Source organism: Cygnus olor, chromosome 1 (assembly GCF_009769625.2).
Source record: "Cygnus olor isolate bCygOlo1 chromosome 1, bCygOlo1.pri.v2, whole genome shotgun sequence".
Classification (NCBI taxonomy): domain Eukaryota; kingdom Metazoa; phylum Chordata; class Aves; order Anseriformes; family Anatidae; genus Cygnus; species Cygnus olor.
Genome location: NC_049169.1, coordinates 114296851 through 114322423, shown reverse-complemented (window position 1 = coordinate 114322423; position 25573 = coordinate 114296851). Strand labels below are relative to the sequence as shown.

Sequence of the window (25573 nt, the reverse complement as noted above, 5' to 3'; positions counted from 1 at the left end):
AAAGCACAGGTTCTTTAAAGAACACCTAAACACCCTGAATGTCTTTTAAACTCCTTGCTGAGCATAATAAATATTTCTTTCTAGGGTTCAGATGACTGTCTGGTAAAGATCTGGTCAACTCATAATGGCAGGTTATTTGCCACATTACGTGGACATTCAGCAGAGATTTCTGATATGGCTGTCAATTATGAGAACACTATGATTGCAGCTGGAAGCTGTGATAAAATGATCAGAGTGTGGTGTCTGAGGACTTGTGCACCAGTTGCTGTCCTCCACGGACACACAGGGTCCATTACCTCATTACAGGTATGTTTTGCATTAATGCTTACATTTTCTGATTGTTGGATACTTTGTGCAGTATTAGAGGTTGTATTGAACAAACAGTGCTTGCTTTCTTAATGTAGAACAAAATGGATGTTAAAAATGAACATTTGAAAATAAAGCTTCAGGCTTGTAAAATAAAACGGCGTATGCAACTTGACCTAGTGCTAACTTTATTTCTTTTAGTAAGTACTGCAGATTCTCTAAGTAAAAATCAGTACTTGCATACAAATTAGTGAGTGGTAAATTTACGGAAGTGGAAGAGGAGTCCATAAGCAGAATTTAGTACTTTGTTTTGTTAATATTGAATGTGAAGTTTTTGGCTCTGACTGAATATACACCTTGGGTGTTCTGGGGTTTTGCTTAGTTATTTTCCTCCTGTCTTACTGTTCATTTGGCGCTTCTACCCAGCACCAGTGTGCCAATGTACTGTGAGGACAGCCAGACCACTGGGTGACTAGAGAGGTTTTTAGAAAACTCTTGTGCATGGCTTAAATCTTAAAAAGTCCTCTTGGCCTTGAGGACTATGCATGTAACCTAGTTATTTGTGCTTCAGCATGTAGAAACTCTTAAAATGGGGATAGGTTATAAGAAGCAGCTAGGTCACGAGACTCAAAGATAAGTTTCACTTGACAGCATGGTATGAAAGGTTTGAAGTCATTTGGGGGAGGGGGCTGGGATTTTTGCACCTGACTTTAGAGTCAGGTGTGGTAGTAGGATTTAGGTTGGTGGGATGCCCTAAGATTAGCTAGCTATCATATTGGTAGGGAAATAACCACTTTTCTTGGTTGCTTACTTATATTGGGAAACACACTTACATGAAAGCCATACATGAATACAGCCATCTGTCCTTGTGTCATTACTTCTTTGAGAGGAAAATTAGTGCCTCATTTTCAGTTTGTGGAGAAAAGTACTTTGTGGTTGCTGTTACTGGGTTAAGAAGTAGTTCACCAATTGTTCTATCTTACTTTTTCACGTCCGAATGCAAGGAACTGATGTTCTGTTTGCCATGACAGTTGGCACGTGAATGGCAAATAAATTTCACTGCGTATGTCTCTGTGGTTTTTACACGACTCAAATTATTTTGGTGTTACCGTGTATATTAAGATCTGAACATTTAAATATTGATGCCAAAAATTAAAACCACAAGAGAAACCAACCTATTTAAAAATAGGTTCCTTGCTTCCGTGAAGTTCCTGAATGGTTAATGTAAAGACAGGAATCTATCTTCACTTAGAGACACTAAATAAAAGATGGTAGTGCTGAATCCCCCTGAAGTTAACCTTTATAATTTCATAGATGAACTACGTTGATGTTGAAAGACATGTAAAGCCAGTTTGTTAAAATACTTCAAGAGAGCTGTTCCCAGGCAACCACCAAGCATTCTACCTGTACTGTTTGAGTTGTTGGAGCTGGAGTGACATTGGGTGACATTCTGGGTGACATTGCGCCCTCCTGGTGTCAGTTCCTGGAGATGTGGTGTGCTGGTTTATGTGGGTGGCTGTTCTGGTCCAGTAGGTCATTCTTACAACTTCGGTGATCGGATATTTGTCTTACTGTCAAAACTATGTAATTTCAAATGTGCAAAGATGTCTAGTGTAATATGTTAGAAAGCAGTAAGTTCTGAGGAGTGGCTGAGGGAACTGGGGCTGTTTAATCTGGAGGAGAGGAGGCTGAGGAGAGACCTCATTGCTCTCTGCAGCTATCTGAAAGGAGGCTGTAGCAGGGTGGGGGTCAGTCGCTTCTCCCAAGCAACAAGTTATAGGAGAAGAGGAAATGGCCTCAGATTGTGCCAGGGGAGGTTTAGATTGGAAACAAGGAGACATTCCTTCTCAGAAAGGGTTGTGAAGTATTGGAACAGGCTGCCCAGGGGAGTGGTGAAGCTACCATCCTTGGGGGTATTGAAGAGACATGTGGCGAAGAGGGACATCGTTTTTTGATGGGACTCAGTAGGTCAGGTTGATGGTTGGACTTGATCTTGAAGGCATTTTCCAACTTTAGTGATTCTGTGATTTTATGTTGCATATTTAAATTTGAAAGCGTTTTGATACTTGTGCCAGTCCAAAGGTGGCCCTTTGGACTCAGTCTCGTTTTGGGCTTTTTAATTCCTTATTTATCAGGTAAACCAGCAGCTCATTATCCAGATTTGCTGTGTTTCTCAAGACGAACAGGCTTACATGGAGGGCTGAAGAGGGGTTACCTGCCAGCTTTTGCAGTTCAGTTAAAAAAATATACAACTTCGCAGTTTTCTCAAAAAAAAAAAAAAAATACTGCCTTCAAGAGCAATCTTAATATTTGCAGTTTCTGCTGTATTCATTGTTGTTTTTTTCTTTGTTTCTGGCAAAGCACTTGTTTCTTTTATTGTAGTATGCTGGATTTTTTTCTTAATAGTTCTTGGTAAGGCTATAATTGAAATAGATTTATATGGCTGATTCCAGTGGTAGTAGTAATTGATGAACAATTTAATCACTTTGTCATGTAAAGTTTTCTGAAAGGGTGGCTTTGTGCACAGCAATAAAACTGTCTTAAGCGTGTATGAGGACTTCCTATGAAGTCGTATGTGCTTGGTTACGCATACTCAGGCTATCTCATAACTTAGGCTCTGTTTAATTATAGTATTTAAAAAGAAAGCCTATCTAGTGAAATCTGCTTTCATTTTTTTCCAGTGCTCTGTCTGCTTGTTACTTCTCTGACAAAAATTTTGAGTGAGTGCTTGTGGTTAGTTAAAACTTCCAAAACAAAGCAGCAAGAGAATTGTTATATAATGCAATAATTGGAACATGCAACCCAAACTTATTTTAGAGTATAGGAGGTGTTACTTTTGAAACATTAAAAAAATTGTCAGTTATCAACAACTGCTTTAGTGAAAAATTTATCTCAACAGTTTTAGTTAATGCAATATTTCACATTAGCATTTTTAAAAGTTCCTGAAAAGTTCTAAAATATCTGGTTTTGTATGTTTCTGACTTCTGCTTTTTTCCCCCTTCAGTTTAGTCCAATGGTAAAAGGCTCCATGCGTTACATGGTCTCTACGGGTGCAGATGGAACTGTTTGCTTTTGGCAATGGGATACAGATTCCATGAAATTCAAGTATGTAACTGGGTTGCTGATGACATCCTCTTATGCTGTACTCCAATTAAAATAAGTTGGGTGCTTTGGCAAATGTACTTTGGCTTAACTAGCTCAAAAATTTGTTTGTGTGATTAAAAAAAATGTTGTGGAAATAATCTATGACATGATTACTTTAAAGCATGATCACTAATTATGTTCTTTACAAACTTGTTATTCTGTTGTCCGGGAAAATTAATCGAGTTTGCTGGATTTTCAGCTTAATGTTGTTCTTAGTAGCTGCTTTGTGAGATTATGGCCATGTCAACTGGAAGAGTATGCACATGACTGGCAGAACAGGAAACCAGTCTTTTAAATCACATTGTGCAGTATTGCAAAACTTGTATTTACTGCCGTAAAATGTTATGAATTTGCCTGGTGTTCTGCAGTAACAGAACCTAGTGGGCCTTATTTGAAGTACCACTGGTGATTTGTAATGCAAAAACACGAGTTCAGTACCTCGTGGATATATTTTGGAGGGGATAAGTCATACAAATCAAAGGATGAGAGAGAATACATGCTCTTTGGCATGTCATCTTATATTTGCTAGGTAATAACATTTTGCAGGAAGTCATAAGCTGCTGGGTATGTGGGCTTCAAATACCATTTGCGTGTGTACAGGAATTTTGAAAAGTAAACCTTTTTGCTCATCCTCCTGCACAAGATGCCCAGATGTTTAAGAAGTACCTGTCATGTAGATGTTCAAAGAAACACACTCTTATGTTCTGAAATTATGTGAAAAGCCAAGTTGTGTGACGTGTCCTGTTTCAAGCAACTTTTTCTTTTGTAGCAATCGGCCAGTGAAATTCACAGAGAAGCCTAGACCAGGAGTTCAGATGCTTTGTTCTTCATTCAGCGTAGGTAAGTCATACGCAGATTGAATTTAGCACTGTGACTTCTCTTCCTCCATGAGCACATACTATAATACTCTTCTTGTGACAGCTTTAAAATATACAAGAACAGGCACCGTGTACTATGTAATTGCATATAGGTGTATTGTTAGCCTGGGACATAATTGTCTTGCCTTAGCTGACGGTGAAGGACTGTGGAACTAAGTGATGCTATTTTCAAACTGCCATTGGTGGTTTGCTGAAGTAAAAGTCAACCTGACGCTTGTTTACTCTTTGCGTGTCTTTACTGGATTTTTATATTTGACTCCTGATTCTGTGCCGGTTGTATGCAAGGATTGTCATAAAGATCCCTTCTTACTTAAGAATTCATAAATGTATCTCTAAAAGTGCTTCAGTCCTGGCCTTGAAAGTCTCCTTTCATTCTAATCACGTGGGTGACTTTTGTGGGAATGCTTGCTTGTACCAGACAGCATGAATGTCAGAAGGAACTTGGAACAGAAATAAAACGCAACTCAAAGTGTAGCTTGTTAGCTCTTCACAACAAAATGTTTTGGACAACACTTGCAGGAGCCAAGAAGCAGATGATAATATTTTTGTACCACAGTTAAGCACTGGTCTGCTTATCCTGGTGTACCTGTAATTCCACACGGTTGTGAAGCGATTCTTAGGCCACAAATGACACATGCTACAGGGAAAGAATCATATAGATAATTCTGATGATGACTAGCTATATTCCTTATAATCTAGCACCCGTGTGCACAAGCAGTGGTGGTAGATGTTTCAGCATTCCCCTAGTTACATATTTACAAATATTTGTAACATTGAGCATGACTGTTTGTTTTTACCATGTCTGAGAAGGCTTTCTAGGCTGAGAGGGGGGGATTTCGCTCCACATCTGGATGTCGGTGGAAGTTTTTAGTTATTTGAACTAAGGATCTGAGAAATGTGATCTGTTTTAATTTCTTACATGGTAGCTTGATTATTTTTTTCACAGGTGGCATGTTTTTAGCAACTGGCAGTACTGACCATGTTATAAGGATGTATTTTTTTGGCTCCGAAACACCTGAGAAAATAGCTGAATTGGAGAGTCATGCTGTAAGTAAGATTTTTAAATCTACTGGTTAGTCACTTAAAGCAGTATTAAAGTTGCAAATTAATGTTGTTAGTGAATGTTTAACAATGTTTTTATTGAAAATATTTTTAGAACTTGCATATATTTCGGCCAGTTATCTCAATGTGACTTGACCATTTTAAAGGGTGTCAGGAATCTCCGATTTTAAAGCATGTGGCTTGCGCAGTTGTTTCCCTTTATGATGTGAGTGTGCCTAGCCACATATTATATGATGTATACAGGAAGTATATATACTGAGAATATGAATTTCATTATGTAGGTATTTATGATTTGACACCTTTTGTGTTAAATCTTTAATTGGGAATTGAGGTTCCAGAGTTTTCCAGAACCATTACTTTTTTTTCTGAAGCCTAGTCTAGCAGATTCTGCCTTCTAAAGAATCTAAGGCAAACTTGGCTTGCATTCACATGATGAAGTTTGAGTCACTTTTTTTTTTTTCCAGTACTTGATGCTCAAAGAATCTTTAAGGAATATTTTTTAATGTCTTTTATGCAGTCAGTACAGTGAATTTTCCCATGAATAGGACTTGGGTCCTTACATTTGTATAATTTTATGCTTGGATTTTTCTCACTTAACTGGAGCATTTAACTTTGTTTCTTACAGCTGTCACTGTTAATGTATTTTAATCTTGCTCCCCATTATCATTTTTGAATGTGAACGTAAGAATGTAAAATTAATCATTAGTAGGGTTCTTAGGTTGCTGGATAATGTCATTTACACCTATTTTTATTGCTCTGCTCGTAGGTCAGTGTAGCTTGGTAAGATGATTCTGTATTTCATATGAGAAGGCAGCTTTTCTGCCAGGTATATTTTTAACACATGATTTAAAATCTCCTCAGAATTTTGTGCTGTTTAGATGTTCTTTGTGATAGAACATCAGTTAAGACAGTTAATTTTTTTCCACACAGCTTTAATACAGGGAATTTGATTTAGTTGAACTCTAAAATCTATTTCAAAGGCAGCTTTTCAAATACTCCCCTTATTTTGTTTGCTTTAATATGTTTTTTCTAATACCAAATCTGAGTTTAACCATTTGTTATAGTGATAAAATTTGATCAATGCATATTCTGTCTGTAGAGAAGACTTTCAGCTCTGTAAGATAAACTAATTTGAATGTGGTATTTGCTTTTCCTGTTGTTTTTATTTTGATAAAATAAATACAATCTTATATTTCTTTGAGGAATATGTAAGTAGGAGAGGGAGCAACAGGTTTCTCTAGATTATAATAGGTTTAGGACTGGAAGTATATGTTCAAATGCAAGTTAACTAGCTGCCAAGTTATTAAAGAACAGTTATTTAATCTGTCCATACGTCACATTTAAAAGAAACGTTTTTGTAAAGCTTGCATTTTAAATATAGCATTAATGATTAGTGAGTTCTTGTAAGTCTTTTGGCTTGGCTCAAGCTGCAGTAAAACTGTTAGAAGTTGTACAGTATGCATTTTTCATCATTTCAGATTTTCCTAATCTTAGATTTGTCAAAACCGTATTTCATATTTATAATTTCTAACAAACTGTTTTTCTTACAGGACAAAGTTGACAGCATTCAGTTTTCTAACAGTGGTGATAGGTATGTTAAATATGCTCAAATGTAAACAGATAATACATTGCTTTGGAATTAATAACGTTTTTATTTTATTTGAATTTAAAGGTCAGGCTTGGACTAATTCAGGAGAGTATAGTTAAGTTGCAGCTGTGCACCTCAACTTTCTATTGATCTTTTTTAGACAGTCTCTTCGGACTAGTTGAATTTGTACTTATCTGGAGGAATATTGCCACTTCTTAACGTATCTGATGCATTTGTGGCTTCGTAAACCTCCTTTTCCTTCTCCTTCCCTTTTGGTTTCAACAAGTATTGGATCAAAATATGAAGCAATGAAAATGCAATGCAAATTGTCTAAAATAAGTTTTAATGCTCTTTTTTTTTCAAGCTTCCTATTATTCTTTATGGAAATGAATTCAACAATTTTACAGCTGATCTGGGGGATAAAAAAAAAAAAGTTGTGTAAATTCCATTTGTAAATCTTCATCCATACTTTAAATTCAGAGTAATGTCTTAAATGATCTCTCATTGGCCTATCAGAAATTAAAATAGGGATTTTAGCCTTCAGGGCAGACTTCCATTTGCAACCGTCAGTTGCAGCTATATTTTTATGTCCTTTCTCTTTTTGAAAGCCAAGCATCTATGACTAAGAAGGCTAACAGTCAGTATTCAGCTTAGAAGTTGTAAAAAAAGTTGTTGTTGTGGCTTCCTTTTGAGTGTGGTTTTCTATAATTACTCACCTTTGGTACCATTGTGTTGCACTGATCCCTCTCACTTGCATGGATTAGCTTTGAGGACACCAGCCCTGTTGCACTTTTTCGTGGTGACTCTTTCTATGGAATATGTTTAGGATTTTAAAATATTACTAAAGTGAATTCTAGCTAATTAGAACATAGTCATGATATACCCAGGACACAGACTTTTTCTGTGGGAGGTCTTTCTCAGGATTGTAATTCATGGACTAGGGAGGTGATTTGTATGTCTGATAGATTTTTTTTATTTTTTTTTGTTCCTCTCTTCAGGAACTTCCATTCTTCTATATTGGTAGTTCAGCAGTTGATGAAATGGAAACCTGAACTGTGGTTTCCACCTCAGTATCTCAAAGAAAACCACTAGTGGTCTTCTCTTTTGTGCACAACTGTGGGTGAACATCTCAGCTTTTGTTATGCTGACCTGTCCTTTCCTCTACATCAGTATCTGATACTTTGCAGTTTCAGAACAGTTTACTTAAAATACATGCTTAGAGAATTGTAATTGAGAAGGAGTTGAGGATAAAGTTGTGAATTGAGTTTAGCTTTGGAAGTTGCTTCTCTATTCAGAGTGTTTTGACAAGTTGTTCAACTTCAGAAAAACTCTTTATAGAATCACAGAATCATCAGCTTGGAAAAGACCTCTGAGATCATCAAGTGCAGCTGTTAACCTAGCACTGCCAAGTCTACCACTAAACCATGTCCCTAAGCACCACATCTACAAGTCTTTTAAAGACCTCCAGGGAAGATGACTCCACTACTCCCTGGGCAGCCTGTTCCAATGCTTCACAACCCTTTACGTTGTGCCAATCTACACCTCCCCTGGTGCAACTTGAGGCCATTTCCCTTTGTCCTGTCCCTTCTTGCTTGGGAGTAGAGACTGACCCCCACCCTGCTACAACCTCCTTGTGAGGTAGTTGTAGATCACAGTAAGGTCTCTCCTGAGCCTCCTTTTCTCCAGGCTAAACAGCCCCAGCTCCCTCAGCTGCTCTTCATAAGACTTGCTGTCTGGACCCTTCACCAGCTTCATTGCCCTTCTCTGGACATGCTCCAGCACCTCGATGTCCTTCTTGTGGTGAGGGGCCCCCAAGTGAAGCAATATTCAAGGTGCAGCCTCACCAGAGCTGAGTACAGAGGAACAATCACTTCCCTAGTCCTGCTGGCCGTGTTATTTCTGATACAGGCCAGGATGCTGTTGGCCTTCTTGGCCACCTGAGCATACCACTGGCTCGTGTTCAGCCAGCTATTGACCAACACCCCCAGGTCCCTTTCCACTGGGCAGCTTTCCAGCCTCTATTTCCTCAGCCTGTAGCATTGCACGGTGTTGTTGCGCTCCAAGTGCAGGACCTGGCACTTGGCCTTATTGAACCTCATACACTTGGCCTCAGCCCGTCATCCAGCCTATCCAGCTCCCTCTGCAGAACCTTGCTACCCTCAAGCAGATCGACACTCCTTTCTAACTTGGTGTTGTCTGCAGTTACTGAGGGAGCACTTGATCCCCTCGTCCAGATCTTTGACAAAGATATTGCATAGAATCCATCCCAGTGCTGAGCCCTGGGGGGCTTTCCTGGGGTTCTGGAAAGAAAGCTAATAACAGGTAACTGTAAAGAGTTCTCATGCCTAAATCGAAGATACGACTTTTACCAGTATTTCATTGTGATATTTTAAGTTGTAGCATCGTGTACCTCTGAAAATACTTTAAAACAAAATCTTTTAACTATCTTTTAATACTTCTTCAAGGTTCATAAGTGGCAGTAGAGATGGAACAGCTCGGATCTGGCGTTTTGAACAAGCAGAATGGAGGAGTATTTTGTTGGATATGTCCGATCGATTACCAGGGTAGGTGAAGTGTTGTCTTGTTTTAATCTGTTGTGTGAGGTCAGAAAGTTTGGAGAACTATGAAGCACACTTACAAATTAGAACCTAACAGCGTTATGATCGGGTGGTGTGGTCTCTGGAGGGTGAAACGTCTGTTCAATGATGTAGTAACTTGTTAAATTATTGTCTATGCTTGCATAAAAATATGCATTCAAATGTATAGCTTTCACTGTACACTGTTCACTTGTACACTGAACCAGATTAATTACAGGCCTGCATTTGTTAAGGCAAAAAGTTAACAGAAAATGCAGTAGGACTTTTCTGTAGCTGGCCTTCAGCCAGACATCTGATACGGTGTCAGAGGAGGAACTTACTAAATTTATAAAAATAATATATTTGATAAGCTTTTTCTAGGAGAGGTGATGAAAGATAATAGGTGGATTTCATCAAGGACTGATCTTGCCAACTGTTTTCATTGACTGTTTGCAGTTTTAAAAAGCATATTAATGAAGTATGCTGGTGGCACGCAGTTTGAATAGTATCATTACAGATGAAGATCGGGATATTACACAGCACTGAATAAACCTGAAGGGTGGATGAAAGCTCAGTCACCTTTTGTAGAGACTAATTTGGAGGTGATTAGATTGGGGGGGCGGATACCTAGGTTTTCCTAGGTAATTGGAGGATAAACGTAAGATTTTGTTGTCATGCAGACAAAAAAAAAGTGGTTTTGGTAGAAATAGAGTTATTAGTATTTGAGACTTGACTGGCATCTTTCTGGCATAGTAGGTAAAATTATAGTTGTGTATGACTGAGAGAGTCTTTGTAAGGTAGGCTACTTAGCTGATGCGGAATATAAATATTCTGTGTGAAAGTATGTTTCAAAGACAGCCTATTCCTTCAGATAATTAAGATGCTGAGAGGAACTGCCTGGTATCCTATACATGTAGTTTGGTGAGAAAAATAAGGAAACAATAGTTTGCCTGATTGTTAACACTGAAAAATAGGTTATTTTTCTCTAGCTTGAGATTGAGATAGGCTAATAAAAATATCTCATACCTGTGTAACTCTTTAAAATAGTGACACATGTTCAGAAGAGGACAAATTTATGAAGCCAAAAGTAACCATGATAGCTTGGAACCAAAATGATAACTATGTTGTTACGGCTGTAAATAATCATCTGCTCAAAGTTTGGAATTCCTCTACAGGGCAACTGCTTCATGATTTGGTGGTATGTAATTTTACTTGCTTTTTTGAAGTAGATGGTCTTTCCGTACTTAGAATGGCATGTGCATGCTGAGTTCATTATTAAGTCTGATTTGTCTTGAAAGCTCTATATGAATGGTAAGGCAAGTGTATTGTTTCTTGGAGCTGTTTTTTTTTTTTAACCAAAACTAACTGCTCTCTCCTGCTTTTGAACAAGACTTCCCTAGGTGCTGTGTTGAACTTGCCTCTCCATTAAAATGAGTAAAAAAAAAAAAACAGGCAGACAAATAAAAAGCCTTGCCTATTTTTAGTAATTCACATTGATTTGGCAGAAGCTCCATATTTCCAGAGTTTGTTTGAATCTAGGAAATGATTAAATTTCAAATGATGATAAGTTTCTGGCTGCCAGGAGTTCTGCCCTGCTTTCTGCATGCTACTCTAATCATACAGGTAGAGATCCAGATACTGTGGAATTGCTGTGAAGTTTCTAAAAGTCCATATATTTTTTGGAGGCAGCTTGTAGGGATTTCACTTTCAAAAAGGCTGAGCGTGAGGGGGGGATAGTACAGTGTTTTAGGCTCTACTGTAAATATCCTGTTGATTTGGATTTGTCCTTTTGTTTGCATGTGACTTGCAATTTTGAATTTTAGGGGCATGCGGATGAAGTATTTGTCTTGGAGACCCATCCTTTTGATTCCAGGATAATGTTATCTGCAGGTCACGACGGCAACATCTTCATATGGGACATTACAAAAGGCACAAAAACAAAGCATTATTTTAACATGGTAAGACATTTTTTTAACTCCACTTTTTCTCAGCACACAGCATTGTGTTCGGTTACTAGTTAGAGAATTAATCGTCATCAACAGGCATACCTGCTGGACCGTTTTAGAAAACAATCAAACAGAAAGCAACACCAGCAAAAATTCAGTTCAGTTTGTTTGTAGAACTTTTACCTTTGAATTCCGTGGCTACTGTAACTACAGGTGCAGTGTAAAAAAAAAAAGCCAGTTCTAATAGTATAATGTGGCAGAAAAGGAGGCTGATGTAGCCTCCGTTGTCTGCTCCCAACTTCCAGTTTCTACCTTGAATAAGATGCCTATCACTGGACCATTTAGTAAGTTGAGTCAGTTCACTAATCTAGAAAAGTATTTCCCTCTTTCTTGTACTACCTCTTTACTCTAGGGCTTCTGAGTTGAGTCAGGTCAGGGTGCTCTGATAAGCTTCTGAGTCAAGGAAGATGAATTGTGAGAATTTGTAGTCAGGTGGGAAGAACGTGAGGCATGAGGGAGCAAAGTAAGATACTGCTCTCATCATAGTTGAGGTCTCAGCTATTCTGATTTTACCTGTTCTTCAGCACTTCCCAATCTGTGAGTGCTGCAGATAGTTAACACTGGGACTCTTCCATTCCTTGTTACTACTGACCTAGAGACCTTTTTGTGCCTCATTCATAGTAACTGTTGTTAATGGAGATGAGGTGGATTCCACAAAAAGACTGAAAGGGTCCTGTTTCAGACCATCATTTCAGGAGTCATACAGACATGTATTGGTATCCTCAACTGTTCTAAAAATGATAATGTTATTACCATAAACCTTAGTGCTTTTGGAGAGCTCCTGTGATATTCACTGTATTTAACAGCTTTATGATTAACACTTATAAGTAGGTTATCGTCTCCGAGGCTTCAGTACGATCCAGTGTTCGTATTAATTTTTTTAATCTTTTTTTCTGGTTACTGTCAATAGGAAGGGATTTTTTCTTAAGCTTTAAGATTCCCTGTACTTTTCTTCAAAGTGGTTTAACAATCAGTTTATATTAGCTACAATTTACTCTTCAGTAGTATACTAACAGCTAAAAAGCCTCAAAAAGATTATTTTTTTTTTTAAACAGTAGGTTTTCCATACCCTTTAGTGCACATCTTTTAAAATTGTATAATTCAGAACTTGATATACCAGGGAGACGAAATAAACTGAAGTGACAGAGCGTTATCTGTGCTTTAATGGAGGTATCTGAGAAGTGCTTGGCTGCTTTTGATAGAATAACTAACTTTTGATGCTGCATTATTGTTTGCTCAAAAAATTTGATAAAATCGTCTTGAGTTTCTTTCCTTCAATCTAGATTGAAGGCCAAGGACACGGTGCTGTTTTTGACTGTAAATTTTCACCAGATGGGCAACATTTTGCATGTACAGATTCTCATGGGCATCTGTTGATATTTGGTTTTGGCTGTAGCAGGCCTTATGAAAAGGTAAGTTCAGCTTTTTATTAGAACTGTTTATTTAAGCTTCTAACTGAAATTAGATTAGTTATGTTAATTTCTCTAAAACATCGCGTGTAAAAAAAAAAGTTTTATATGTGTAGTGGATCTAAATATAACATGTTTCTTGATGTCTGTGAGTTCTCTTATATATACGGTCCTGGCATGGCAGAAACAACCAGTGTCATAACATTCCTCTGGGGAGTAGCTAGTAAACTTTTCCTGAAATAAATCTATTCATCTTCCAGCCACCTAATTTGCATGTTAATTGTTTGAGGACGTATTACTGTTATTTCTGATTTCTCAAAATAGGATAATGTTTGAAGACTGGAATGTATCACAAAGTTTACCGCACTCCTACCAAATTAACAAAAAGCAGAATGTTTCTATGTTAAGAATAATGTGCTGTTTTGTTTTCATTATTAGAACTTGCAGTTCTTTAGACCTTTTATTACTCAAACCCAAATTCACTGTAGCAGTCTAAGCAAAAGTAAATACGCAGCCAACGCTGCTGACTTTGAAATACTAGGAAAATGTATATAGGATCGAATGCTTTGCTTTTTTGAATGTATCAACATGTGTTTCTGTTCTCTTGAAATAGCTCTCAAAAGTGCAGTTCTGGCCTATGCTTTTCTTCACTTCCCCCTCAATTTTTTTAAAGTTGCAATGGTAATTCTATGTTTGTCATTCTAAAGATTTTTTTTTTCTTGTTTTACATTCTTAGCTGAAATTGAAACTTACTCTCTTCATCTTGCTTGTCATCTCTGGGAGCAAAGATTTTGACTATGATCTAATACTTGTGTAACTGTTTTCCTTCAGCTGCATGGACTTAACAGACTGTTCAGTTGCAGAAAACTTTTCTGGTGGACGTTGCATGATTAAGAAAGAACTTTACTTTGAGAACTTATGTTGAACTTGAGATGATGATTTCCTTGCATGGAAATCAAGGAAGCTTTCTTAATTCCGTGGAAAAAATTAGAATGGGTTGTAAAATATTTTGAGTTTAAAGTGTAGAGGTTTTAAGTGCCGTTTAAAGTTACCACAGTTTATCGTGTTCTAAAAGCGTTTGCATTATCAAAAATGAGAGTACTGCAACACACAGGTTATAGTAGTGATGCATAACTCTTCTAATTTGGAACTTACCCTTTTACCTTTTAAGGTGGCTTTAGATATTTCAATTAGTGTCACTTGTTCTTTTATGTTCTCTAGCACACCTCTTTTTTTTTTCTTTCCAACTGACAACATAAAACCTTCATTTCTTTCTAGATTCCTGATCAGATGTTCTTCCACACTGACTATCGGCCACTTATTCGAGACTCTAACAATTATGTCCTAGATGAGCAGACTCAACAGGCTCCTCATCTCATGCCCCCTCCCTTCTTAGTAGATGTGGATGGAAACCCTCATCCAACAAGATATCAAAGATTGGTGCCAGGAAGAGAGAATTGTGCAGATGAACATTTGATTCCTCAACTTGGATATGTAGCAACAAGTAAGAACGTTCTTGCTAAAGATGTACATCCAAAACTTAGTCGTGCCGCAGTAATTCTGCGTGGGAAGAGAGTAGATATGACACGTGATATAAAAACGGTGTTTTTCTTGCATGTTTACAACTATCACGTGTATTTTTGTTCACTAGGGATGCTGAAGGATCCCAAAGTGAATACTACTTTAAACAACCAAAAAAAAAAAAAGGAACTCAAGTGAATGTCTTTTTTTTTTTTTTTTTTTCTCCTGGAGCTGGCATGCATAAACTGTGTTTGAGTTTTAGGCTCCATAAATGTCTCATTTGAGAATAAGTAAGTTGAATCATTTCCAGAGTTGTTCTTGTTGTGTTTAGTTGCAGAACGTGTCTCACTGTGATGTGAACAAAGATTAAATCATTTGCCATCATCAGTCAGGTAACCCATTCATTTTGTCATTCTGTTACACTTGAAAGGTGATGGAGAAGTGGTTGAACAAGTTATAGGCCAACAGACGGTTGATCAGGATGAACAAGGCATGGAGCCCAGCATTCTTGATGGCATGATTAGACAATTACAGCTACAGCAAGATCAAAGAATTGGAGCAGATCAAGAATCTGCTTCAGGTGGCCCACAGAATGAAGGAACGCCTAGAAGAGGTTAGTACTTGCTGATATGTTCTTAGCTGCTTGTTTTATCTCCATTTTTATTACTGTGTGAAATGGATTAGAAATCCACTAGAGTTTTCTGGACAGGTAAATCATGAGATGATCCTCCCACTGTATTTAATGTTGGTGTGGCTTCACCTTGGATATTGTGTGTAGCTCAGGGCTCTGCAATATAAAAAGGATGTTAAGATACTTGAATGTGTCCTGAGGAGTGCAGAAAAGTTGTTAGAAGGGCTTGAAGGCATGTCCTGTGAGGAGAGGCTGAGGACACAGATTGTCCAGTCTGGGGGAAAGGAGGCTGAGAGGTGATCTCGTTGCTCTCGGCAGCTCCCTGAGGGGGGAAGCAGAGAGGGAGCTGCTTGCTTTGGCTCCCTGGGAACCAACAGTAGGACACGTGGTGACAGCACCAAGCTGCACCAGGGGAGGCTCAGGATGAACATTAGGAAACATTTCTCTACTGTGAGTGTGGTCAAACACTGGAACAGGCTGCCTAGAGTGGTGGTGGTTGCTCCATGCTTCTCAGTGTTCGAGAGATGTTTGGACAGTACCCTCATTCATATACTTTAACTTCTGGGTAGCCCTGAGGTGCTCAGGCAGTTGCACTTGATGATCTTTGTAGGTCCCTTCCAACTGAATTATTCTGTTCTATTTCCAAAGGACTTTAACTTGGATATTGTTTTGGTGACCAACTTTCCCTTAACAGTGATGTCTGGTTAAGATGTTTTTTCTTCTCTAAAACACTGTTATTCCTGTGATTAAATTGCAAAACAAAGCCTTTCACTGTTCCTTTTAAAAAACATTAATTATATTTATTGTAGAGTGCTGTGCTTTTAGCAATATGCGTAGAGTATGCAGATGTCATTTACAAGAACTACATTTATTCTGAAAACTTTAAAAGAGAACCAGTATTTTACTATTATTCAAACTGAGGTCTCTTCTTCCATCTTTGCAAATTTAAACTGGAAACTTAATGATGCGTGTCCATGTACTTTTAATTACATACGGTCAACTACAGGAAGATTGCTTCTTTGAATGTCACTGCCTGAAATAGTTCAGAAAAACACCTGTCACATTATGCTTACTTTCACTTGTTTTAAAGTAGTAGTAGAAACAACCATTTAAAAAGCATATGTGTACACTCACTGCATGTTCTACAAGACAGATAACTTCCTAAATATGATCCCTATGCTCTAGGATCATGGAGGTTAAAAAAAAAAAAAGTAAAGTGTTGTTTGTTCTTACTAGAGATAAAAACTAAGGTTCCCATTCTGTGTAGTCTAAAAGAAATGTTTTTTGCTTGTGCATTTTAGTTTTTAGAAGACCAAGTCTGGACATCCAGTCTCCTCCCAATATCGGTCTGCGCCGTAGTGGGCAAGTTGAAGGTGTGCGTCAGATGCATCAAAATGCTCCACGAAGCCAGATGGCTACTGAGCGAGACCTTCAGGCTTGGAGACGAAGAGTTGTTGTACCAGAAATACCACCAAGCTTACTCAGGTCTGTAGACAGCTGACTAAGCTGCTGACATGACTAGAGAGAATGTATCATGCTATTATTTTTAAATCTAGTGTTATTAACTAAATTGAAGTAGGCATATGGTATGAATTAAAATAATTTAATGGACAGCTGTGATTAAAGCTCTTAACTGTGAAGTCCATTCAAAAAGAATGGAAATTAGTTTATTAAAGAGTGATTCGCCAACATTTCAATATTTTGAGTCATCTCAGAGGACAGATATCCAAGATTCTTGCTTTTTTCAGAGGAAAGGGGTATAGGTTAAATTCATATACGTGGAGGAGTTTGGAGAGATTGCCATTGCTAAGTCTCAGAAAAGCACAATGTGTTATGACCGGAAGCAACATTGCACACTTGATATGCTAAAGCCAAGAGGTGTACTGTGAAATTCAGAACAGCACAGGTTCTTCAATGGAAAAGAAGTTAGGTTGATTTCAAAAGTACTATCAGTCCACATCTGTGAAAAAGGAGAAATAATATTGATATGTAAACAATTCTTCTTAATGATACAACCACGTGTTCCAACAATGCTGAAGTTTTTAAAAAGCCTTCCCAGTGTTGAATACTTGGAGGTAGAAAGATTACAAAAGGAAGAATATAGATTCAAAATGGGGTTGCAGAAGTTAATTATATTCTGATATTTGTGAGGAAGAATTTTTTTTTAATATCCAACTTCTTTACCCTATCTGGAAGTGAGAGGATTTATGTTATGTTTTAGGCACTCGAACAATAATTAATGGCTGGAATTAATGTAATGGAATTAGGTGTTAGGGCTTTTTATTTTTACATAGCTCTTTTTTAAGAGAATGGACTGCTTAAGTTCAATATTTTTAAAAGAGATAAAGAATTAGATTTTCTTGACATCCTTGTAGGAAGCAGGAAGAATATCGAACTGCAAAAGGGGAAGAAGAGAGAGATCTTTATGCGGCAGAGAAGAAAAGAAAGTCATTCCAGTCATTCGAAAAGGTATGCAGCATCTTCTAGGAAAACAGGTGTTCTGCATGGGATTAGGACAAATCATGCTCTTAAAAAAAATGAAAGCAGACACTTCCTGAAGGTATAGTCTTCAAAGGTTCCTGCTGAATCATCTTCCACTCATTACAGGTCAAGGTTTGCTTCCAATTGTGCAGGTCCACGCTAAAGCATTGACATGCAAGCGAGAGTGTTCAAGATCCTATGTTTGAAGAAGAATTATAGGCTATATTGTGATGCTCTATGCAGTTTTACTTTAGATTACCATGTTTTGTGTATGGTTAATTTTTATCAGAGTTGCCCTACTTTGAAGAATTTTTTCATTTTCTATTTTTTGGAAGATTTCAATAAGAAGGAAAAATTGGTTACTGGCCTGGCTTTATAAGGTTGTGGCCTGATTCACCGTGTCTTGCAGTACAGAACAGCTTGATACGAGAACTGTACTGCGTGATTCCCGTAGTTGGGAGGAGCTGAGGATTTCTGATCTTGATTCTTGATATTTGTCAAGTGATGCGAATTGACCTGTTGCTTGCAGTAGTCTAGAAAGAGCAATTTCTTAGAAGAGCTTTCAAATCTTAAATTGGGAGCTGGGAATTTAAAACAAATGGCTTACAGTAAAATTATTTCTTGTGAAAAAGAATTGTGATGTGATAAGGCTGTGATGCAATGAGGCCATTTTAGTTTTTATGTTAATCAGTGCTTTTTATACACCCTTTGACCCCCATAAGATGTTTGCCAAGTATATATTTTTGTGTAACTTTTTTTGTACTTTCTACATAAATTAGAGTGACTCCGAGTCTTCATTAATACAGTCTAAGCGTAGACTGCATAGACGGAAATATCCAAATTACCGAACGCGGAATAACATTGAACAACTTGACTCTTCTGATGAGGAGAGAGAGGACTGCCTTGGTTTGATGGAGCAGGTAAGTTCTATTTTGACTTCTGTATTGTGAACTCAAGTTTCTTAATAAGTGAGGTTTCATAAAAATGTCATTTCTCTCTTAAGACAAAGAAGTAACAAAACCTCCTCTTATTTTAGGGAAATAATTTTTGTAAGCAACATTATTGTTAATGTAAACTGTAATATTTCTCGAACCTAGTTCTTTGTTGCCTTAATAGTGATAATCTTTCACGTCACTTCAGAAATGGCTAAGCTATTTTTGCTGAGAACCTTCTAAGTCAAATCTACAGACCAATGCAAAAAAACCCAGTGTACAGTGCTGAGGTTGGCTTAAGCTGAGATTTGGATTTTAAATTTTTTTCTTTTTCGTTGTGAAAACCTTCTAAATTTGTGTGCATACCTAAAACTGCAAAGTTTTAAATTTAAAGAATTTTTATGGTCTAGGAATTCTTCTGCAGAGTCTGTTTATATTGGCTGAGTCCTGGCTCAGAGTTTAAGGGATGAAGCACAGCTTTGCTGTGAATAACAGGAGGTTTTGACTGTTATGGTATCAGATGCTGTCAATGAGTGCTATGGCTGCTTGCACTGCAGTTGTTTTGCCTTGCACACAAGGAAATAGTCTCAAACTGGAAAAGAGGGAAGGAGTTGACAAGGACAGATTTTTTTGGCTAGTCTCTGTTGTGGCGGAGAATGGTGAATGAAGCAGGGCCATTCAGGAGATAAGATAATGCTGTAAGAAAGATGTTTTTATTTGGAAAAAGACTCTTTTCTTGGCCTCTTAATGAAGAACTCCAGTGTGTTTAAAAACAAACAAACAAAAATAACATTAAGGGAAACTTGAACTTTTCATTAAATTTATTTAATTTGGGAAGTGGGTGGAAGGGGAGTTGACAGGAGACTTCTGGCACCTGACCAATTTTAAGCACTCAAACTGCAAACAAGTAAGTGAGCAATATGCACTGTCATGTAAATACTACATACACTTAAGTATATTTGAAGTGATGTTAGTTAAAACTTCTGACATCCAGTCTTCTGTGCTTTTAGTTTTCCAATTTGTAACATGATTATTATACAACCTTCTTATGGCAGAGAAATCGATTTTTGAAATCTCTTACGTTATGAAAATAATGTCTATAAAAAAAAAAGAAAAGAATGAACGATACAAAAATGAGCTTTGGTAAATGTAGGAAAAAGGGTTGCTTTTTAAATCCTGCTATTTGTAGGATAAAAGATCCTATATGCTGTATGAACAGCATTGGTTTTACGGGGGAAACTGTTGACTCAGTTACTCTGACAAACTGAACAAACTGTCATGTTGGACTAGTTCAAACAGTATTGAACTTGAACTTGCAAGTCAGATCTTGTTGTTTTTTTGTTTTTTTTTTTTTCTTGACAGTATACAGCTGGAGACATGAGCAATGCATTATATTTAGTCACTTCAGTTATGGAAACTATTTAAACGTGAAGTTAATGTAGATGTTTAACAACAGTCAGGATATTGCTTATGTTGTCATATATTTTACTATATCTGGACTACTTAGTTTTGCATTTAAATGTATGCATGAAAATAACCAATCAGTTAATACTAAAATGAGAAAAAAAACACCTGAATTAAAGAAAAATATACAAATGTTTCTCCTGTAACAGAATATACCCAGGCTGTGTTTGGATGGGAGACATGACAGCTTTCCTTGACTTGTTCCTGTTGCAATTGTTAAATTCTTCCTTTGCATTCTAGGGAGTTAGATTTTATTGTATGTTTTACATGACCTGGTGGCGGCGTCAGTCTGCAATTCAAAACAATCAAAATCACGATCTAGTTCATTCTGATAAACAGTGTGAACTTAGATTAGTAAAAAATAGGCCTATCATATGGTAGGGGGATGAAAGCATTGCTTTGTGAAACAGGTTACAGCAGGTAGATCCTCTCTTGGCTAATAAAATATGAGTGAATGTATAGAAGTTAATGATTAATAGTGCAGTCTTGAGGTTAATAGGTTAAGTTGAAGTAGAGTAAGTTACAAGAAGGAAGTACTTTTGTTTCCATTTTAACAGCTTTTTTACTAGATTTCTTCCTAACCTGATAATAGTCAGACATGAGTGGAGAACTTGTTTTATGTTTAACCACTAAAACGTGCTGTGAGAAAGTTGTGTTTGACTCAGATGTCTATTTTTAAATTCAGGAAGCTGAAGAAAGTGAGGGCTCTGGCTCATCTGATGAAGAGGAAGAATGGAGAAGTGACAAGAAAAGCAACACTAATAGCTCTAGGTAAAAGCAAACAAATTCTAGCTTTTACTGTCACAAATTTCACATGGATTTTGTCAAGTTAAAGTTGTATGAAGTTCTAGTGTGATTCATATGTAATACTTCTAGGTTACAATATTGCAGTGTCACTGTTGTCATTATTTAGTCTTCTGTTTTGCCCAAACACTTCTGTCTATTAATGTAATTTCTAATCCTTTCACTTGCTGGATTTTCTTGCTAGATGGCAAGGCAAATGGTGATGAACTAGCATGTTTCTAATGTTGTGGGATTTTGGTTTTATTTTTTTGTTTTTGAAGAACCTAGTAACAGTCAGTTGCTTGTGCTTAAGAAAATGGTTGGTTGAAAATATTCATCAAAACCAAAATTTTTCTTTTTGTTTCAGGTTATAATTTTATTTAGAACTGAAGTAGCAGATGCATTTTTAATGGTTTTAATATGGCTTTCTAAGTATTCTTTCTAGAACTGTGTAGTAGTAGAATTAAAAAATACTGGTAAACACAAACGTGAACCTGTGAGATTTGTATAACTGAACTGTCTTTGAAAAATTCGAGTAACTCTTGGCTTTAATGTTTCTGTAGGGATGGCGTTTAACTAGTCCCCGAAACTGTCAATGCACAACTTTCTTGAATAAATTTCTAATTTTAGAATTTACTGGGTGACTTTACTGTGGAAAACATGCTTTAAATTTGTTTTCACAGAAAATTAAGTAAAACATCAAATAATTTTAAAAAGTTCAAAGAAATTTGATAATTCTTCTGATATTACATTCTAAAATAATCTGTATTGGCAGATATTTGTCTGAGAGAATTTAGTGTTCTAAAGCGTTGACAACTCAATTCTGCGTTTGTATTCTTCCCTGATCCTGTCCACTGTTCTCAGTGATTCTTCAAGCAGGTACTCTGACTGGATCGCTGATGCAGGGATTAACCTGCAACCTCCTGTACGGACTTCTCGGCGGAAAGCTATCAGATACTGCAGTACTTCAGAAGATGAAGTGTCAGCAGAGAAATCATCTCCTCCAAAGAGAAGAAGAAGAAAAAGGAGAAAAAAGCCCAGACCAAAAAAGCAGGAGGGGGTATGCGACAGATTTCTTCTATTTTTTAATAGATTTCTGTTAGGTTTTAGACTTTATCACTGGAAACTTGTGAAGTAATGGCTTTTGCCATTAGACAAGAATGTTGTTATCACTAAATAGTGTGCTCTTGATTAATCTGATAACGTTCAAAATCCAGGATACTTACTGATTGAGTTGAATTTTTATTTTTTGTGAACTACAAAAATTACTTTTTTTTTTCAAGTTCCTTAAGTTTTTAAGTTAAATAGTTGTTCTTTTTTTCAATTTGAAACAATTATTTTTGGCCATTTTCTCTCAATCCTTTCACTTTCTTCAAGATATTTCCCTAAATTATTTGCAACTGTTTTAATATTAATATTTACTGAATAAGTACTTGGTTTATTTAATTACGCTGCTGCTTCTGATGTTAGGCTAATGCTGCTTCAAAAGAATCTGGTTATATCTCTATTTTAAGATGCTCTGGGTGGGCAGAAGTAACTTATTTGCCCCCAGAACTGAATGAATTGAAGATGTATATTGTCAAGTATTGTAAGTATACAAGGCCTTTAAAATGACTTTGTGATCTCTCTCATAATTTTCCATCTTCAGATAGTTTCTTGCAGCTTGATAAGATTTTTATTGGGCACCAAGAATGCCATCTAAATTATAAGGCTTTGATTCTTTTGAGAGCTACAAAATAGTTATCTTGCTCACTCAAATCTTCTACGTGGTGTGAGTACTACAAATACAGTTACAATTTGAGGAAAGCCTTGAAGGAATTTTGATAAGTTTCAGAAGTGTACATCTGTCTTTCATAACTTAAGCTTTTATCTGCCAAATTGTTGTTTTTGATGTCCTGTCAGCAAGGTTTCATGTCTAACTTTGCTGTCTCTTAAATGTGAAGGCTAATGCTCCATCAGAACCAGTAAACTCGGAACTGTCATATGACTGGCATCCTCCAGTTTGGATAACAGACACAGCTCTTCGGAGATCTCCATTTGTCCCTCAGATGGGTGATGAGGTAAGAATATTTATTAAAATCTCCTATGCTATTCACATATTACTATTGTTGCCAAATATGGAGAAACATTTACTATTGTTTTGTTGTGTTGTGTTTTTAAGGTAATATATTTTCGACAAGGACATGAAGCTTACATTGAAGCAGTTAGAAGAAATAACATTTATGAACTGAATCCCCACAAGGAGCCTTGGAGAAAAGTAGTCCTTAGGGTAGGTCTGCATTGAAGATGTTGTGAGTTCAGTACTAGTAGTCTGTGAATGAAAAGTGTTGTGTTAAATTTGTTTCAAAATATTCATTTCTGAGGTTATGCCATTTGCCTTATAATGCTTTCCTATGAAAGCAAGAGGGAGAATTGTCTTCAGTTACCAGAATAGCTTTGGAGTTACACGTGGGAAGCCTGACTATAAATAGTTCTTCTAATATTTCTGAATCTGATAGGCGTGTTCCATTAATCTCAAAAATTGTGTCAATATTTTTGCCATTTTGGATGTGGGTATAAATCATGTGTTTGGTTAAACTATTATTAAATTAATAGTTCTGTGCATAGACCAGAGGGTAATACGTTCTGAAACTGTTCGTTCTTGCCTGTAGGATCAGGAGTTGGTAAAAATTGTTGGAATTAGATACGAGGTTGGTCCTCCCACATTGTGTTGCCTCAAGCTTGCCTTTATAGATCATGCCACTGGAAAACATACGGACAAATCATTCTCCATCAAGTATGTGCATCTTTATTTTCCTGAAAAGTATTCAAAAATATTTCTTTAAGCTTCTTCCTAAAACCCCTAGGTACACATCTGAAAGCAATTTCTTTTTAACCTAGATACCATGATATGCCAGATGTTATTGACTTCCTTATATTACGTCAGTTCTATGATGAAGCACGGCAAAGGAACTGGCAAGCCTGTAAGTCTGTTCTCTGATGTTTGACAAAAGAACTCTGAAATAAATAAAAATAAAATTATTCTTGTCTAATTACTGGATATGCTAGTTATTTGCTTGTAATTTCAAAGGGTTCTCTGTTAGGTAAGTTTCCTCTGCCTGTTTGAACTATGAAACTACTACTGCTAGTACTAAGTATTTTGGAGCGGTTACCACAGATCTAAGATAAAGTCTTTAAAACATAAAATGAGGTTCTAGTGTTGTCTTTTCTTGTTTTGTAGGTAAGTAGCAAGCAGTTTTAACGTAACATTTTGTGGCATAATATGTTGTCTCATATTTACTGAGTATCAGTATTTTTAGGACTTTAAACTGAAATACATTGTTAAAAAGGTTTTAATTACAAACAGAAGAAGTGTATTTAAGTAACTATTGTTAATAGAATACAGGATCAGACTTTTTTGTTGGTGTTGTTCTAGCTGACAGGTTCCGATCCATTATTGATGATGCATGGTGGTTTGGAACAGTGCTGGGTCAAGAACCGTATCAGCATCAATATCCAGATAGTCATTTTCAGTGTTACAGTGTAAAGTAAGTATAAAAGGGTTTTGGACTTCTGATATTAGTAGTGTGGATTGCCTTTTATGTAGCTAGACTATTGGTATAAGAATATGAAAGTTGTTTAATGATTTTACTGGCCATATTATCACTTCTTAATGGTTTAAAGTTGCTAATCTAGCATAATGTGAATTTGTAATAATTTGAAGCAACTTTTTAAATGAAGAATAACAGGATAGAACAAGTTATTGACCTCTCACAACTGCAAACGATCTGTAACAACTACTGTTGAATATCTTCCATGAAGCAAGCCATGCAATTTCCAACGTATATAAATTATTATTCTTCATTGATAATTGGTTTTGGATGGGACATGTTGAATCTTTCCTGTTATTAACATCATGATTCTTACACTTCAAGTTCTCCCACTTCTGTCTTTCGTGTATTATGTGAACTATTAGCACTGTGAGTCTACAGGAACAAGTATAACTGTAACTTTATTTCAAGCCATCATTTGAGTCTCGTGTAAAGGATGATTCTAAGTGTTGCTCTATCCTCATGCTTGCTAAATGAATATGAAGACAGAACTTGTCCTTTCACTGCCTACTGGTTTTCCATCATATTTGCTATTATGCAGATTCTGCTTGTGGTTTCTCCTGCATTTTCCTCTTTGGGTTATATTTAGCAGGAGAACTTGCAGGTAAAGTAGCCCCCTGCTACTGTCTGACAGAGAAATCCATTTGACTGGTCTGCTTGTCAAGAGATAATACTGCATAGGTGAAGGCATATAGTGTCAAATGCATTGTTCAAAATATGGCAAATATGGGGATATTAGAGTAGGGATAAAAACCTGCTTGAACAGGAAAGGCTAGAACATCAGATTCAAACTGGTAGCAAGATACTTGGACGTAGGCATGTGCTGAAAAATGGCTCCCTACTAGGCCCCAGTATGGAAAAGTACTCCAAAATAATTAAAAAATAAAAACAAAAAATAGTACTCTGAAATAAAAGGTAGTAGTGATACTTTTCATTCTGGTATCTGAACTCAGAGGATTTTTACCTGTTACAAGATAGCTCAAACCCTTTGATATGTTGCAGTGGGGAACATGCAGTAAACCTTTCATGTGTTTTGTTATATTATTACAGTTGTTCCTTATAAGTAAGTTCAGATGAGTTTTTGGATTCTTTTTTGGCTAGTTCAAAATAACATTTTTAGTTGTGGAAAAAGAGCCTATAGCCAACTTCCTAGACTCCTTTCTTCTTTGAGTGCTGAAGGATATTTCAGTATTTTCAATGGA

General features: G+C 36.7%; 1 protein-coding gene across 6 annotated transcripts in view; it reads left to right on the top strand.

Moving 5' to 3' along the window:
* The window catches only part of BRWD1 (bromodomain and WD repeat domain containing 1), a 56711-nt gene that overhangs the window by 6693 nt on the left and 24445 nt on the right, over window positions 1–25573 (top strand). For 5 of the 6 annotated variants that reach the window (XR_005825195.1, XM_040577596.1, XM_040577606.1 and 2 more), the window contains 21 exons: window positions 85–306; window positions 3311–3411; window positions 4220–4290; window positions 5275–5375; window positions 6941–6981; window positions 9444–9542; window positions 10602–10752; window positions 11378–11512; window positions 12844–12972; window positions 14248–14473; window positions 14921–15103; window positions 16423–16606; window positions 17497–17590; window positions 18382–18522; window positions 20684–20769; window positions 21646–21841; window positions 22725–22841; window positions 22943–23050; window positions 23433–23557; window positions 23662–23744; window positions 24197–24308. Coding sequence is in view for 5 of the 6 variants with exons in the window: in XM_040577596.1 (XP_040433530.1) it covers window positions 85–306; window positions 3311–3411; window positions 4220–4290; window positions 5275–5375; window positions 6941–6981; window positions 9444–9542; window positions 10602–10752; window positions 11378–11512; window positions 12844–12972; window positions 14248–14473; window positions 14921–15103; window positions 16423–16606; window positions 17497–17590; window positions 18382–18522; window positions 20684–20769; window positions 21646–21841; window positions 22725–22841; window positions 22943–23050; window positions 23433–23557; window positions 23662–23744; window positions 24197–24308 (2705 nt within the window). In the remaining variant the exon portion in view is untranslated. Of the gene's footprint in view, window positions 1–84; window positions 307–1739; window positions 1836–3310; window positions 3412–4219; window positions 4291–5274; window positions 5376–6940; window positions 6982–9443; window positions 9543–10601; window positions 10753–11377; window positions 11513–12843; window positions 12973–14247; window positions 14474–14920; window positions 15104–16422; window positions 16607–17496; window positions 17591–18381; window positions 18523–20683; window positions 20770–21645; window positions 21842–22724; window positions 22842–22942; window positions 23051–23432; window positions 23558–23661; window positions 23745–24196; window positions 24309–25573 lie in introns of those variants that run through there. The other variant, XM_040577637.1, reaches the window with a different exon arrangement.